Genomic DNA, 17,100 nt, shown 5'->3' with positions numbered 1-17,100 from the left:
AAGCAAATTTGCCACTTCTGAGCATAATCAACACTCTCCTGATCTCAACACCAATTCTACCCTGGTGACTCAGTCTGAAGTTCATTGCAACAGTAGGAGCCTTTTATTATCAAAAGGAAGATAATCCCAAGCATTTTCTGAGCTGCTGTGACCAGCCTCTTCGTCTATCACAGCTCCACAGCGCAAGGCTGCTATTGTGAAAGACTGAGCTTGTGATCTGCCGGTTGCAGAGCTGCGAGAAGAGAGCCTTTGGCAGCTACCTTCCCCCAGAAGACCTCTAGGATTTTTGATGATGAGGAACCACCACCCTCTCAGGACAATCCCTGCAAAAGACCATTTGCAGGAAAGTGTCGAACGGTTGCAAAAAACATGTCTGGAAGGGATCTCAAAAGGCTCTCTTGCACTGCTCTATCCTATGCAAACAGCTAGCAGCCACTTCCCATCTTATGAAACACTGGGAGAAATAGCAAGGCCATCTTTCAGGAACAGTCAAGGCAGGTGAAGATGAGTGAGACAGGACAGTCAGCAGCAACTCCAAGAGAAAATGAAAGGAAAGTTGGGCAACACGACTACTACTTAGGCTGAATATAGGTGGTTCTGTGAATTAGCAGCTCAGAGGACTCGTTTGACCACCTGAAACAAAGATGACCTGATTCAGGGGTATTTTTTATTGATGGTGAAAACTATATAGATTTTTACAACACTGATAGTAACTTAAGAAACTTCTTTTCAAAGATTAGTGAAGAAAGCCAGTTAAATAAAAACCTCGTAGTGGACAGAAAATCAAATCAGAGATGACAACCTTTAATAATCAAGCTAAGCAAGACCAACAAAATGGATTAGCTATTTACCAGAGAAATTCCAGTTCAAGGGATTGCTGTTCTGCCAGACAGAAAAAAACCATACAAATACTGCTTTGATTCACATTTTAATGTGCTACATATTTCATTATTATCTTACACAACACCATATTAATTTTTACGGAATATATATATATCAGTTGGTGAAGTAACAAGGTAACAAAACTAAACACAAATTTGCTGCTTTGAAGTTTGTTTTGGATTAAATCTCTGATAAATTCCAATCTGTTCATCTGAACAGTCATGTAAATGGGATGGAGTCCAGCATGTCCTCAGGATGATGGGATTTCTACTGCAAGTATCACTGGCAAGCATCAAACATCTTGATCTCACCACATAATAGATAACCCAAGAAATATCACGTGGAAGGTTGAAGCTAGTGAGCGGTGGCTAATAATTCCGTTGCCTCCTCCGTGCTACTGCCAAGCGCAAGGCCTGAATAATCAACTTCTCGTTATTCAGGACATTGTAATCAGTCAGTTTCACCAGTTTGTCAAAATTCTCTTCACTGAAACACACCTCCCTTGTCGTAAATGGGGAGAGGATGCTGGAGACATCAACTTTGCCTTCAGCCATCTCTTCAGGACTCCTTTCCACACCTGAGGGACAAACCGCAAGGAGATGCACCAATAAGGTTTTACTGCAGTATGTGGCTCATATCAGTCATTTAAATAATTACATGTAGAAAAGGGAGATTTGGAGGGAAAGATATGATTTGCCAGAGGGACGTAAAAGTAGTCTAGCAGCATTGTATACTTCAGCCTCTGGATCAAGCCTCTGTCCAAAAAATTATGTAAACCCAAACAGCTGGAAATGAGGACAACATTGATTATCAGCAGCGGCACTTGGAGACCACTCCTTGGACAACATAAAGTCTTTGTTACCCAAACTAGAAAAGTGCAAGCAAAAGGAAAACAAGATACTCTTGTACTGGATGAAATAACAACCCTCCCACTGAAAGTTTAGGAGAAATGATGGCACTCAGAGGACATAGTTCATATTAAAAACAAAGATCTCTGTCCACTTAGTCCTCAGTCTGGGAGATTACTTTTAAATATGTGAACAAAACCCAGATGAATGGGCTACCACCAAAATCTCCAGAAGGTTTTCCCTCCATCTTTTTTTGCAAGCAGCAGCACACAGCAAGTCCACATCTGTAGAATAAAACAGATTGTGATGAGGACCTACCACCTATGCTGTATGTATTTGGGGAGTTTTACCTTCATACTATCTCTAGTAAGTCCTACAGATGAAATGCCTATTTTGATCTCAAATGTATTAGGAAAGCTTCTGGAGTTCTCACAGTTCAGACGTACTGACACAGACCAGTTACTTTTGTCAGTGATGAGACTGATAATGCCAGCATTGGAAAGAAAGTCAGAGATGAGAGTGAGACATTAGATATGGAGAGCACACACTAGGCAAGTGACTTTTTATTAAAATTGCTAGCCACAGATGACTCACCAGGAGCTTTATATTTCTTGAAGGTGTCATTTACTAGGGGGAAAAAAAGCACTGTTGGAGCTTGTGGACTGTCAGCATCTTCAAACACGTAGCATTCCTTCAAGTTTTCCCTGTCTTCCTCACTTATCTCAATTTTGGGAAATGGAATTCCTTGCCCCGAGATGTACTTTGCAATCTGATCCAGAGGCTGGATGCATGAATAAAATAAATAAAATTAATACAGAGAATCAAAATTCAAAAAAGATCCAGAGACCTGGATTTTTTAAACTCCAGCAGCTAACATGAATATTCTAAGGCTTGAATCTTCCTGTCAGAAGATGTTAAGTTTCAGATGGAAACAGCCATAACCACACCAGACATTGCAGCTTATTTTATTTTCTGCATTGCTTTAGGCAAAACAATAAAACAGTCACTTTCTTTGAGCTTGAAAATGGAGCCAAAAGCTGCAGGACTGATTTTTTAATTCCAATGAAACAGGTTCAGAAGGGGAAGGCAAAGAAACTGCAAGAATGGAGAAGGACCACATCAGTCCAGATTATTCTGTGTCATTGCCTTGACTTCTTCATTAGTTATCGCTTTCCCAATCTTTCTGTCCTCTGTGTATTACTTGATAATGACTCCCTGTTAACAAATACATTTATCAACATACCTTATGACCTCATGAAAAAAAACTTTAACAGCTATATTTACTACATGCTGATGTTTGTTTTTATATTATTCTCACTATACATGCAACACTAATTATATTTTCATTATTAATCAAGTCCAACATCAGCCAGTACATTTCCCTAAGACTGATATGAGATAAACAGGCCCAGAAACACATAGGGTTTACCATTTAATCTGTTAAAATATTGCCAGGACTTTCCATTGCCTCTGTAACTTGCTCAGTTCAAAGAAAAACAAAACCAGCATCAGAGCTCCAGAATGGTCCTCAGTCAGCTCCTCAAGAACTCTTCGATCCACTGCAGTGAAGACCTTGATGATTTTAAAATGCCTCTATCCATCACTGTCTTCTAATATCCTTCTTAGTTACTGAGAAATAAACCACCTAATAATCTAAATAATAAATCAGATAATAATCATCTAATTCCCATTCCAGTACTGGAAAGTTAGTTGGTTTAACTGACAAGTGCTAGAGACCAAAAGACCATGAAGGAAAAAGATCTCAGATACCGTGGCTTTCCTTACCAGTGTCTGGGACCCTCCACTGTAATTCAAATGCAAGATGACGTCCACCTCCCTCTTCGATCTCAAAAGTGGTGGGTAGCTGGTATTGATGAAAAAACCAGTATCAACCAGGGAGAGCTCATCATTTGCTGTTTCCATCAGTTTATTTGGAAGGGAGTCTATCACTGTGTCTGAAACACAAACATTTCTCATTCCAACAAATAAAAAACGAGATTGACTGCTCCTCTGCAGAAAGTTAAAGAGGGAAGAATGGACAATTTTCCCTGCCTTCCTTTGACTCACTAGGAGCACTGATTTACAGGAGTAAGTGACACACTACAGCTTTTTCCTTCCTTCCCTGACAACTCAAGCAGCTTTGGCCCTAAGGAGAAGATCCCTCCTGCCTCCTCAGGCTGAGCTCACCTTGTCCACTGGAACACAATCCCCAGACAATCAAATTCAGTTTCACCCCTCACCCCCCCACACACCCCCCAAAAAAATGAAATGCTGTTCAAATCTGGCTTCCACGTCTTCCATTTGTGGAAGGGAGAAGTGGAATTTCAGAAATCAGTCTTGTCTCTTCCTCCTTGTTGGACATCCTAAATGAATTCCCAAATCTAAACCTTGTCAAAATGTTACTAAAAAACATGCAGTGTTACTGTGCCTTTCCAGGTAGAAAATTCTTCACTCTCCAGGTACTTGCTATGCATCTGGAAGCCTCTGATAAAATTGGGATACTGTGCAATGGTTGGGCGTCCTGTTAAGACATCTCGCAGAGCACAGGAGAGGGCACTTGAGGGAGTGAATAGACATGTGTCTACCTCATAGGGATTCATGGACAGAAAGGGTTCTTCCTCTGCAAGAAGGAAAGAAGTTCTGAGTTTAGGACGGTTTTCTGAAATGATCAATATTTTAAAAAAATGGAGTAACTAATAACCACAGTTGTCACCATCCCCCAGCCCAAAGGTAAATCAAACATAGTTATAAGCCCTTAAAGTCTATGCTACCAAATAAAACTCAGCATTAGACAGTGAATTAAATGACAGCTTTCTGCAGTCATCAAGCTGCCAGGCAGTAAGCACCACCTCCCACTCCCACCTTCCTCGAATCATGCCCAATTCTATTGCAGCGTGTGGTGGAGGGAAGAGCCGGGTCCCAAAACATACAGGAGGGCAACACCGGCCTTTGAACAGGACACCTTCAGAATGCATGTGAACATCACCCTGCTGCAAACATTAGCTAAGTTAGGAGGCCACTCACTCCAGGTTCCCTGTGCAATTAACAGCAAGAGCAAGCTTTCTCCACAGGCAGTTTAGTGGAGAAAACAACCCTCTGCAAGAGCTGTTGTCTCTACTGACGGTATTAGTGGCCAAGGAGGACCATATCCTAACTTAACAATCTTAAGATGTGTTCTAAATACAACATGATTTTTACATCTGCTGGAGACTGGTTTTGTGCCTTTAGAAAAAGGCACAGCTTTGCCAAAGCTTTGCCAAAGAAGCACGGTTTAGTTCTTCTAAATCAAGCAGAAAAATTTCTTAGCTGACATCTCTGCTTTGCTTTCCTCATCTCTTTCTGTCTGACTTCGGCAGCATCTCTTTAGGCATTAGACCCCTGCACAGAATATAAACAATATATACTGGTGGTAAAAAAAACCACAAAAAAATCTCACCAATATCTTTTACTCTGTCTCTGGTCCATCTACACCAGAAGTCCTCGGAATCAGTAGCCAAATTCCAGACATACATCACATCTATGGAAAATATACTACTCCACATGCCTGTAAAGCGAAAGAGAGAATAGAAACTGATTGATGGAGTAGTCTTGGAAGAATTTTAATTGATACATACCTTCAGTCCTTCCCCTTGGATACTTCCTTTCTGTCTGGATGGATATCTTCGTGGGCTTACTTCCCAAGTATGTCCTTGCTAATGCAAACTCACACCTGCTCAACCTGTTTGCTGGTGTCTTCCCAGTGCTGTACACTACAGACCACATACTCACTCACTCGTGCCAGCTGCCTCTCAAGTAGGCCACCTTTCCCTCTAGGCGATAGTCACCTTGCATGTAGCAGATCCGAGTCTCTGAGAGCCTCTTCACCATCCTTCCCATAAAGAATTCACTTCCAAAATGTTCTGCGCGAATAGATGCTCCGTATTTCAGGAGACTGACTTCATAAGGAGTGAACTCCAGCCACTCTATGGCAACAGCAGGCAGATCAGGAAAAGGCAATATGTTAACTATTGCTAAACAGAAGACTACTAGAGAGCAGGAAAAAAATCATAAGAAAGACACTGGCTAGTTCGTAATATGCCGTTCACCAGCTATAGCTGTATCTATATTGCCTGCAGTACTAATGCCATAAGGTCCTTTCACATCAAGGGAGGGCAGTCCCAGGCTGTGATACAGCAATCTCCAGCAGAAAAGCCCTGGTCTGAATAAAAGCATAAGCATTCCCTGCAGTTAATCTTACCCAAAAAGGATGCATTGCTCGTGTATAACTTGTTCCCTGTAGGGCACCAGTGACAGAAAGCTTAGCATTCACTTGGTGTTATGTACTCAGCTGCTCACATTAAACAAATACTGTGGAAATTAATAGTAGAGGAAACAGTGATTTTCCTGCCACTGGACCCAAAATTTCAAAGTTTTCCCTTTAATTGACCATGTGGAACCATCATAAGAATTAGTTTCATTACAAGGTTTTTGTGACCAAGATAAATTGTGAGTTAGGCATCTTAGGTGGTATAACTATATTCTCGCTCCTGGCAATGTAGAGAACTCAAATTCTAAAGACTAAACATGTTTGGATTTTTTATTTTTAAATGTTAGTCACTATTATCCAAAATTTTAAAAGGGTTTTTTTTTCCAATTAGAATGAAAGGACTATTGTATTATTAAAGCTGATTACATGCATTTAGTTTTAGTTCGGATTACTTAAACTATAAAGGTGTTAAGAAATCTAAATCATAACCATTACCTCTGAACGCCTGAGCACTATAGTTGGACTTGAGGTTGATGGCCACATAGATGGGCAATGGGTTCTGACCGTTATCCACTGCCTGCCGTTGGTCTGAGAGTCTATGCTCGTCTTTCTGGTTTTGATTAAAAATGGTTAATGGAATGAGGTGAAAACCAACTTGCACTTGAAATAATATAATGTGAATTATCAGCTTTCTCCAGGTTCTCCTTCCCATTCTCAGCTCACTGGATTGTTCAGAAATATCTGCCATGGGATATTCCAAACTTGGCAAGTATCCCATAGGAAGCAACTACACCCTATGTGGGTTCTCAGACTTGAGATATGCAGAGAGGTTAACGGTAGATTCAGCAAGGAAAAAAAAAACATTCCTGGGAAGAAATATGTGGCTAAGTGAAAGGTAAGGTACTTTCCTTGGCTGGATCTCAGCAAACAGAGTTGATTATATTTTAAGATATTTTGCAAGTATATTCATATGCAAGAACATATTCTATTGCACATGACAGTTTAAAACTTCCTTGTATAAACATAAACCAGAAGAAAACTACTTAAGTTATACTCTTTTTAAAGTACCAAAATTTCTATCACTCTTTCTTAAAAGTTAATAACATATTTAGAGAATGGTCTTTCCTGCTATTTGAATCATCTCCATATGCAGTATATAGCTAAGTCGCTTTATAAATGCATATCTTCATTTATGCTGGTGAAGTAAATTATTTCAAATTTTTAAGTGCCTCTTCTTGTCAGAATATCAAATGTCCAAAGTGATTAGTTCACATTTCAAAATAGTTCTTTCTCAGGATTTTACTTTCTTTAAGAAGAAAGAACACCTTTGACTGCAATGCCATGACTCCTTCAGTTCAAGGTCAACCTCACTTTAAAGAAAGAGTAGTGTTTTAATAATGGATCTGAATATACAGAATTTAATCAACCACTAAACTAATTATTTGCATTAGTAGTACTGAATGGCATCCCAAGATTTATTTTCTTCTCCTTTATAGCTATGGAAGTTCATCAGGTTTCTGGAAAAAAGCAGTAATACCTTATCATGTAGCATGGATTCAATGACAAGCCCCCAAAGGTCTATGAAAGAAGTGTTACGTCCTTCTTTAATCCTCTCCATCAGGTCATTATAATAGTACTTCAGACAATCCAAAGAAAAACAGCAGATCTTGGATTTGGTTACTTGCTTGCGAGCTTCCTTGATTGCGTCCTCCAGATATTTTTGTGACCAATTAGCATCTTCATACAAGTTTGCCATTGTCCTGAAGAAACATTAGAAGAAAATAATGAAAGAGGAGTAATGCTGCGGTTTGGCTTCAGAGAACTTTTGTGCAACCTGTTTGCCTGTTTCTTAATTTTTATGGGGCTCACAACTAAAAATTAAGCACACCTAAAATACTCTCATTTCAAGAGCAAACAAAACCTCCAAGCTTTCCTGGGTTTGATGATAAAAGTTTATGTGGGCTCAAAAACGATCCGAGAAATTCAAGGGAGAGAAAAACCCAAAACACCCAAGGCTATTAAATACAAAGACTCCACCAGTCCTCAGAAACTCAGTTTCTTGGAAGGTGGGGAGTATTCTATGGAGCAGTCACTACTAGTTTGCTCTCGTCCTACATTTGTTCCCAAGTATCTGCTAACGCCTCCTGCCAGCAAGAGAACTGGGCAGTCCTTGGGTCTTGGGCATGTCCTGGTACAGCCATTCTTAATCATCTCCTTGAAATCATAACACAGACAGGTACACTCAGATCTCCACATACATACAGAAAAGTTCAAATTTTGGCAAATACTTAGACAAACCTGCCATTAATGTTTGGGCTTATATAATGGACTGACACACAATTCAGTGCAAAAAACCTCTCCACTTCCAACCAACTGTAGAGGAGTGGAGCTACCTAGAACCCACTTGATTAAATACTTAAGTTATTTTAAGTATGACATCATCTGTTGTATGCCCACTGGGAGAAGAGAGCACTTTATAATGAGCAACCATAGCTGCAGTCTCTCCGAGGTCAGTAACTTGGTGTCATTTGTTGGACTGTATGCGACAATATTAATTCCACTAGCCCCAAATACATCTTTTACCAGAGGGAGATGCACTCTAAATCCAAAATGGAAGTGAGAATAACCAGCAAATGGCAGGCATAAATTCTTCTTCCCATCTTTCTTCAATTTCCAGTCTAAAGACAAATTCGTTGCATTCAGTCTAAGGTATAATTGATGAAATATGAAAAGGGAATAGAGCATTTACATGAAAATATCAGGCATAGACTGTGTCTGTGTGGTGACAAAAGCAGCTGATGAATGTGACAATTGATCTCTTACTCAGTATGTTTTGTTTCTTTGCTCTAGGTGGACACAGAGGAGATTGTGGGGAAAATGGAAATACTTTTGCTTTACTAAGTGCCATATAAGCTGATGGTGCTGTACAAATAGTCAACAGGATTGAGCAGAGACTACAAACATAAACCCTGTCTGGGTCATTCTCACCATGTGGTACCCGATAAACCACCGATGTAGGAAATGCAGTCTAACAGATTGAGTTTCTGGAGACCGAGCAGGCTGCCATACATCGCTGTCAGTGATCTCGTCCCTCCCCCAGTTGTTGTGATGGCCACCACCGGCACCTGTTCGACACAGCAAGGCAGAAGGAGAGGAAGCCGTGCACGTATTAGAGACAAGCACTCCTCCTCACTGCAGAAATCAGATAACAGGTTACAGGCATCGACACAAGAAGTGACATTACTTTGCACAAAAAGGATGTGATTGTTGCAAAAGGCTGCTATTGCCACCACCTGACTGATGGGAGAAGGAAGGCTTATGTCCTACCCACTCAGATTTGGGGTGGGGGGAGGCTGTTTACTTAATATATAATTGGAATCAACCTCATCACCCTGGAATTCTTCTCAAAGTGTATTATTAGAAGCCGTCATAGAAAATACAGGATTTACCATGCCGGAGCAGATTAGGGATCTGTGATTCTGCTTCTAACAATGACCAGTGTCTCAGAAGAACGCACAGCACCCTGTAATCAGCCAGACCGCACAATAGCCAAAGCCTTCTGGCCTCAGGCCACTAATTACTTTATGTCCTGAAGCACAATCATCGATAGGGCTTCCCCCCCTCCAAGGTCCAAGTGTAATTCAAGAGACAGACTATTCTTCTCTTAATCTTTTCCTGATCTAGTACACCCTTTGCTTCCGTTAGCATCTTGGGTTGTGTGGATGCTTACATGCCCTATGGAAAACGTCTGTTTATACCTTTCAAGTACTAGCTTCTAATTTCATCAAGCGATTTGCTGTTCTAAAGTCAATGAAGACAGTTTGAAGAAAATATTTCTCCCATTCTATGAAATAAAAAAACCCTCACACCTCCCTCCTGAAAAAAACACCCCAAAACCCAGAAGAGGTGTTCTTCCTACCCTAAACTCAATAAGAACTTAAAATCTAGGAAATTTTATAAAATAATAATGAGGAAAAATCTGATCATCTAACTAAAATTAGAATAATGTCAAAAAGTTATATATTGTTTTTTACATTTTCTAACCTTTTTCATTATGAATTAAAATTCTAATTTTTTTTTTTCAGTTCAAATGTAAGTCAGTTAACAAGGTAGAGGGGATTTTTTCCACAATTTTGAAGTTAAATACATGAATAACAGAGCCAGAGCAATTACACCTTTTCAAAAACAGCTTTGGTCTTACCATTTTGGTCATACCACCTGAACTATTTTTCCATGTGTCAGGAAACTCTTAGACAGCTATGTAAAAATGTTCTTTCCAGCTTTCTTGAAAACTTTATTTCCTATATTATTCTGTGCTCTGAAATCCAAAATATGATTTTTTTTAACTCTGTATCCTGTCCACAGCACTATTTCCTTCAATTGTAAGCTAAAGAGGATTCTTGTTGTTGGTACGTTTGTACTTTTCTGATTTTCAACGACCCAGTTAGGCATAAGCAGTTACAAAACTTATGACTGAATTGTGGAGGCAGGAGCAGCAGCTACAGTGATAAAGCTACACTTCAGTCAGCTATTTAATCTATACAACTCAACGAAGCTGTAAGATTCACTCTTCCAGCTTGATGGTTTTATTCTAGTAGTCAGTTTTCCCAACAATACACCTTTTCTGCTGCAGAAACCACCCAAAGTATTTTTATTCAGATATCTGTGTGAAAATTTTGCTTTCTGCCCTCAAAATCCTTTACAAATGCTACGACCACCACCTTGCCTCTGTTACCGAGCTAAGGCACGCTATTTCCCAGGCAGCATCCCCCAGCTGTTCCATGTCTGCCCACTATAAATTTTCCTCCTCAGACCCATGAGCAATATCAAGAATAAACAGGAATGGGTTGAATTGAGGAGCTGTTGAGAAGTTTTGGGGGCTGTAAGGGCGTTATCCTACTTTCCCCGCTCTGCTGCATGAACTAGCTACTGCTGCTCTTGCTCATCTCTTGCCCTAGGTGGCCAGGCCTGCCCCAGAATAGCAGGATTAAACAAACTGGTTTTTCATTTGTGGTTTCAGTTTGTGAGCCAGGCCCCGATCCCCGGAGAGGAGTTACTACCAGGGACCGCACTGGCTTGCCTCATGCTCTTTCAGATCCTCCTCCAAATGAAGAATCTTTTTCAGAGCAGCTGCAACATATTTCTTCCTTTTCTGCAGGAAGTCCTGCTCTTCCGTGCACAGGCTAAACCCCAAGCGCACATCCAGGTCTCCTGAGCTGGAATAGACAACGGGACAAATCAATGCACATGTCATTTATAGCTGATTTCAAGACCTATAGGCCAGGTAGACAGTAAACTCCACAAATCATCTGTAAAACAGGCTATTTCCAAGTCTGAATACTGGTCAAGGAACAGAAGAAAAAGGAGCATTTCTATTGCCAGCAGGGAATAGTAGTGACGACGAAGAGGAGTTTCCAACGTACTTTAGATTTCTTGTGAACACGGGCACAAAGACAAAACACACAAGTCAGGGAAAGATCACCAAAAGGGGTAATTTCAGGAGTAATTTTTTCTGTACCCATTCCTTTTTGTCACCATGACATCCTGGAAAACTCAAGTGATGCCACCATCACCTGTTCTCAGGTTTTGACAGCTCACTAACAGTATTCAAAGTGAAGGTCCTAATGAGCTGTGTGATGGAGCTTGAACTGCAGAGCAAGCATCATCTGCTACTCAGCCTCTGCCCTGTGAAACCGAGCCTTTCACCTGTGTGCTGAACAGATGTCTAGATAAGCATTTGCAAGCTTCATCCTGCAAATACATAAGAATATCCATCATTTTTTTCCACATGGGGAGCCATATTCAATTTTCTCCCTTGAGAAAAGTGAAGCACAAGCCAAAAAATTCGCAGAAAAAAAGGTACAAAACCAATCAAATGGCAGCTAATATTTTGTGCCTACACCACCACAAATACACTTCTTACTGAGAAGAGCACTCAATATTGACCAAATCTTCTGGGTCACATCGCACTCTGGTGGCTGTGAAGTCTATCCTGAACATTACTTTCACCAATATTTCACAAACATGAATGTTTCAAGGGTTAATGTTAGTAACGTCTCTTCTCCAGCAAATTTGGTATATCACAGTGTAAAATTTTTATAACAGAATAAGGTCAACTGATTGACCTTATGGAAACAAACAGCTTTTTTAGTGCTAGATTAAAATTTCTCTTGCTCTCTCTATAAATCTGTATCTGTTAGATTTACATTTCAATACATTTTGCTATGGGCTGAGATTGAGTAGGTAGCTCTTCTTCCCATGCTCTGAATTTCATTTACACAAAGTGCTCCCATGCTCTGAAAATCCACCTTGCTTCCCTTCTGTATATCACCCAATATTAAGGATGCTGTGAACCATAAGAAGTTTTCAGCTGTACCATAAAACCTCACTGTCTTCAATTTTAGCTATCACTGGGGCAATTCTGTCCCTGCGAGTGGGTTGACAGAGGTGCAGCTGGTCAGGTTTCAGCTCCCATTCTGCTCAGTGAAGCAGAAGGGGAAGAAGCCAGGCTGCCCTATGTTTTGGTGACTTTGCAAAGTTAAAGAGGGAGAGAGTTTATTTCAGTCATCATGCAGATCTGACTACTGGCATAAATGGGTCGCAAAATTAATATGCGAGTAGTGCAGATTTACTCATGTCTAAGAATAGAAATCATAAAATAGGCTAAGTTACTCTGAAGAAACCTACCAAGGCTCATAAACTCATATTGAACTGCATGATCTTGTAAATGCAGCAGACTTGCACTTACCTCAGGCACCACGTGAGTACAGGACAAAGCACTCACGCGGCATATGTTCATCTCTCCACCTATCATAGAAAAAAACCTAGATAACTAGTTTACAGTAATCCTGGATGATAGGACAAAAAGAGGCTATCTTACCATTTTCTTGCTGTCAAGTACAAGTGAAAGGAATGATCCTAGAAATCCAGAAAATGAAGCTAATTACCACCAAATTTTAAAACATTTCTTTCCTTCAAGCTCAGGCAATGCTCATTCAGTAAGAGAGGAGGTTCTCAAATAATAATTCATGTAGCTAAGGACATTATTTTGGTACAATTAACCAAAGTCTCACTCCCTGCTCTAGAATCAAATTCTCTCTTATCTAACAAGCCCATCTGTTTGGGGCAGTTAGTGTGCCACGAACTTGCACGTTACACCAGCTCACATTGTGCACACTTAGAAGGAGCAACAAGAATGAGACAAGTAACCTTATTTTAAAAAAAAAGAAAAAAAATTACATACAAAACACTCTCAATATCAATATTTAGACATGTTAAGATCTGAATTAAGCTTGTGTTCTGGATGGGTTTTTTTTTAATTCCTAGCCATTCTGGAATTACCCCAATACCCAAAAAGAAATTTTTGAATGTATGTGCATATGACAGTCATTTTTGTTCCTTGAAACCACTTAATTCTAATTTTGGGATGCAGGTTTGAAATGATTTTCATATTACTATAATTATGGTTAACAACAGCTTCCTTAAAATGAATATGACAGTCTTAATTTTTTTTAATGTTTTCAATAAATAGCTGTACAATTTTACACAGTGATTTTGTTCACTTGGTAACTTTATTTCTAGCAGGACAGAATTAAGCACATTTTGAAAATATTTATTTCAAAAGGTTCACAGCACTCACCTCTTCTACTATTATTTCCTTCTGCAAAGGGAGTGAATTCAAAGGGAAAGAAAGGACCCCAGATCCCTCCGTTTCATTTTTCTCTGCCAGCTGAAACAATGTAAAAAGTGGTAGGGATGCGCACATGAAAGGTTTGTCATCTCCAGAACTTCTACTAAGAGGGCTAGTTCAGTTCACTGGTTACATTAATTTCTTCTTCTAATTTCATTAAGGTTAATGATAACATCCAGAAGGGGAACGTACCTCTTCTGGTAATGTGATATCCAGTCTTGTCTGGTCATTTATGACGCAGTGAAATATGATGATCCTAAGGCTTCGGTCAGAGTCCAGCAAAATCTTCTGGCTTCCTTCATGGGATCCTTTCACTGTAAATGTAAGCTCCTGGTCTAAACATGGAGGCAGAAAACAAAGAGAATTTTAACTATTCCAAGCAAACACACATAACTAATAAAATCCACTTCCACGCTTTTTGTCCAATTTTCCTTACACCACGATGATTAAGTAGACTTTGGGTGGCTAAAACAGATTGAAAACTGATATAAAACATCTCAGTGGATTTGTATAAATCATTAATATACAGAAATCACATATTTTTTAAATACTGTAGTGTGCTGTTTGGTATGTGATTTCCATAAATAAATAAAACCAAGATTTAGATTTAAAGAAGTATCAGTTTAAAGGCATTTTGGATTATTCATATTGAATAAGAGAGTCATTTATTTGATGTCAGTCTGTTCTGGTTCATTGTGTACATTTTATTGTATGTTGGGTCTGCTACAATAGTCAAATGATTCAAACCCAAAAATCAAGCAGACTACTTGACATGTGCCCTTGTGTCACCAAAACTGAAACAACCTGTCAACCCAAAGGCTGTGTTCCTTATACAGAAAAGCCTTTACATTTACAGAGAGATTGTATGCTGTTCTCTTGCAAGATCAGGGCCAAGATACATATAATTTTAGGTCACTAACCTCTCCTCCCCACGTTACATTTCAGTCTGAATCTTCTTACAATGCAACTCAGCCATTGCTACAATTTTCTTCATAAAGGTCAGTTTTCCGTTCATGAATTATCTCAAAACAGCCACGATTTTTTTTACAATTTGCCCCATAAGTAGCTTTACACAAGCTACTGCTTATTTGAATGAACTTAAAGACTAGTGAAGAGTCCTGTTACATTTTACAGGCAAAGTCCTGATTTGGTGGTGGTTTGTGTTTTGTGCAGACCCCTTTGATAAAATTTTACATTTAAACTTAAGAGCTTAAGTTTATTATTTTTGCTCAAGCAACAACAAAAAAAAATAGCTCTTTCAGAACCAATTTAAGATTTGCCTTGGAACTAAATACTTGACTAACTTGAATTTTGACAGATACAATCTTTCTGCAAGGTAGGGCATAGCGAAACCAGGTATTATGAAACACAGCTAGAGTAACATGCACAACAGATTATTAATTTTTCAACATCTGTTATAATGACTGTATCACAACACAAAAACAATAGGTTAATGAAGCAATAACCTCACTTGTGGATTGCTGCTTCAGCTTCCCTGTATCCACTCTAACCTCCAAACAGGAAACCTCACGTGCCTGTAGCAAGAGAGGATAAATGATGATTGAGAAAACTGTAAATGTCATTGCCATTGATTCATACTGTTCTCAACCAAACCCTCTAGTTGATCAATGAGCAACACAATTATTATCTATTATTATGTCTTCAGATAACATGAGGGCAATAGTGAGTGGTATTTTTTCTAAGTTTGAAAGTAAAGAGAAGCAACTTATGAACTGCTTGAACTTGGAGAGACAATTAAGTAAAGACGATGAGACCTATTAAAAATAATAGGTGTATTGAGATATGGGACTCTTCTTACGAGTATTTCATCACTCTCTTCATTAACCCCTGATAGTTCTGGGTATAATGTGGCAATAATGGGTAGGAAATCCAGGTTTATAGAAGAAAGGAGGTGGCACATGCATGCTGACAGCAGCCTCACAGCATGGCTTTGCAGAGGTGGCACTGCACTGGAGTGATGGGAAAACAATGACCCTTAGTGACAACAGCAGATCCTTTTTCTCAGTAGGACATTGTGGATGATAACACTGGCTTTGGGACACAGCTCAAAGTTTCCAGAGTTAAAAATATGAACTCTTGTTATGCAGACACAGGAAAGATTGTAAGAAATATACATTACCACTAGAACTCCATTAGTAATAATGCCATCAGGATAGTCCAGACTGAAAAATAAAATGGAAAATACAATGTCATGGGTGGGACAACTCAGATAAATATTTAAGTATACTCAGATAATATTTAAGTATACTCAGATAAATATGAGTTAACACATTACTTATTTTTCCCCCATTAACTTTGACATTTCTGACTTTAACATTCTCACTCAAAAATACCTCAAAGCTTTTATCAAGTGTGGTCCTAGACAACGAGCTGAGTTACAAGTTTTTCCATCCACCCACGATAGTATATGAAGCTGGGCTTTTACTCCTGTGGTTTTTCGTACTTGCTTTAGTATGAATTCTGATATGTGAGATACTGAGTTTGCGGAGAGCCGGAGGCTGTTACGTCCATCTTGATTGTTTTGATCATTACACAGTTAGACCCAAGGTTTTGTACTTGAAAAACTAATACACTTGTCTAGATTTCCACAATTTTCCAAAAATTACTATAACGGCAGAAGAAATTGTACTTACCTCTCTAAAGTAATTTACAAAATGCACATGAGATTTCAATATATCACTATATGTGTAGATGTGTTTCCACTTACCCATCTCAAGGCAGAAGTGGGTACATATACTTCAGATGTCAATTTTTATATTCTTCAATATTTTTCCCCCAGAAAAATCACGCAATGTCTCATTACGGATATCTTATAATTTACCATTTTATTAAATTGCAGATGTAAATTCATACAGTATCTCAGTAACACAGATTAGTCCAAAGGGAACACACTTACATACATAAAATTATAAGGATTGACTCCTCAACCTGCTGCAGACAGTATAAGCTGTTTATTCAGATTTTACAAGCTATGGATTATACACTCTGTAGTCTCACATAGTTACATAGTTGAGATACATGTTTCATATCAGCTGAAACCAGGCAATATGCTTCGTTTAAAATCAGACGAATGACATTGTTGTTATCCATTTTAAGAGAAGGTTTATCACACCTATTAGATTTCAGTATAAACACCCATGAAAATAGCTTTGTAAAATTTCCCATGACAAAGAATTCTCCCAGAATTTCAAAGCTCATCAACAGTTTAAAGTTTCATTTCCAAATCAGTATTTTCCTTAAAGAGAAAAATATGAATTGGCTAAATATAGTGCAGAACAGTAAAAAAAAAAAAAAAAAAAACCAACCAAACACCACCAACCAAAAAAACCCAGTTATACACTGGAGAAAAAAAAATTTTACTTAAGGATTTTGTAGGATCTTTTTTTGAAAGTGTATTTTAAAAGAGTTCAAGA

General features: G+C 38.9%; 1 protein-coding gene across 2 annotated transcripts in view; it reads right to left on the bottom strand.

The window, feature by feature from the left end:
• Positions 1 to 828: 828 nt before the first annotated feature.
• Positions 829 to 17,100, bottom strand: part of LOC115336927 (cytosolic phospholipase A2 epsilon-like) — a 34,528-nt gene continuing 18,256 nt past the window's right edge. The window contains exons 6-20 of one of the 2 annotated variants that reach the window (XM_041119103.1): positions 15,807 to 15,849; positions 15,138 to 15,201; positions 13,859 to 14,001; positions 13,616 to 13,705; positions 12,857 to 12,894; positions 11,057 to 11,192; positions 8,965 to 9,101; positions 7,514 to 7,736; positions 6,472 to 6,586; positions 5,555 to 5,692; positions 5,167 to 5,274; positions 4,159 to 4,350; positions 3,516 to 3,685; positions 2,325 to 2,511; positions 829 to 1,459 (exon numbers count right to left, since the gene is read on the bottom strand). In XM_041119103.1, the coding sequence (XP_040975037.1) occupies positions 1,251 to 1,459; positions 2,325 to 2,511; positions 3,516 to 3,685; positions 4,159 to 4,350; positions 5,167 to 5,274; positions 5,555 to 5,692; positions 6,472 to 6,586; positions 7,514 to 7,736; positions 8,965 to 9,101; positions 11,057 to 11,192; positions 12,857 to 12,894; positions 13,616 to 13,705; positions 13,859 to 14,001; positions 15,138 to 15,201; positions 15,807 to 15,849 (1,993 nt within the window). In that variant the 3' untranslated portion in view covers positions 829 to 1,250. The remainder of the gene's footprint in view (positions 1,460 to 2,324; positions 2,512 to 3,515; positions 3,686 to 4,158; positions 4,351 to 5,166; positions 5,275 to 5,554; positions 5,693 to 6,471; positions 6,587 to 7,513; positions 7,737 to 8,964; positions 9,102 to 11,056; positions 11,193 to 12,856; positions 12,895 to 13,615; positions 13,706 to 13,858; positions 14,002 to 15,137; positions 15,202 to 15,806; positions 15,850 to 17,100) is intronic. The other variant, XM_030004729.1, reaches the window with a different exon arrangement.

Source organism: Aquila chrysaetos, chromosome 2 (genome assembly GCF_900496995.4).
Source record: "Aquila chrysaetos chrysaetos chromosome 2, bAquChr1.4, whole genome shotgun sequence".
In the NCBI taxonomy this organism is placed as follows: Eukaryota; Metazoa; Chordata; class Aves; order Accipitriformes; family Accipitridae; genus Aquila; species Aquila chrysaetos.
This window is presented reverse-complemented; position numbering and strand designations above follow the sequence as displayed.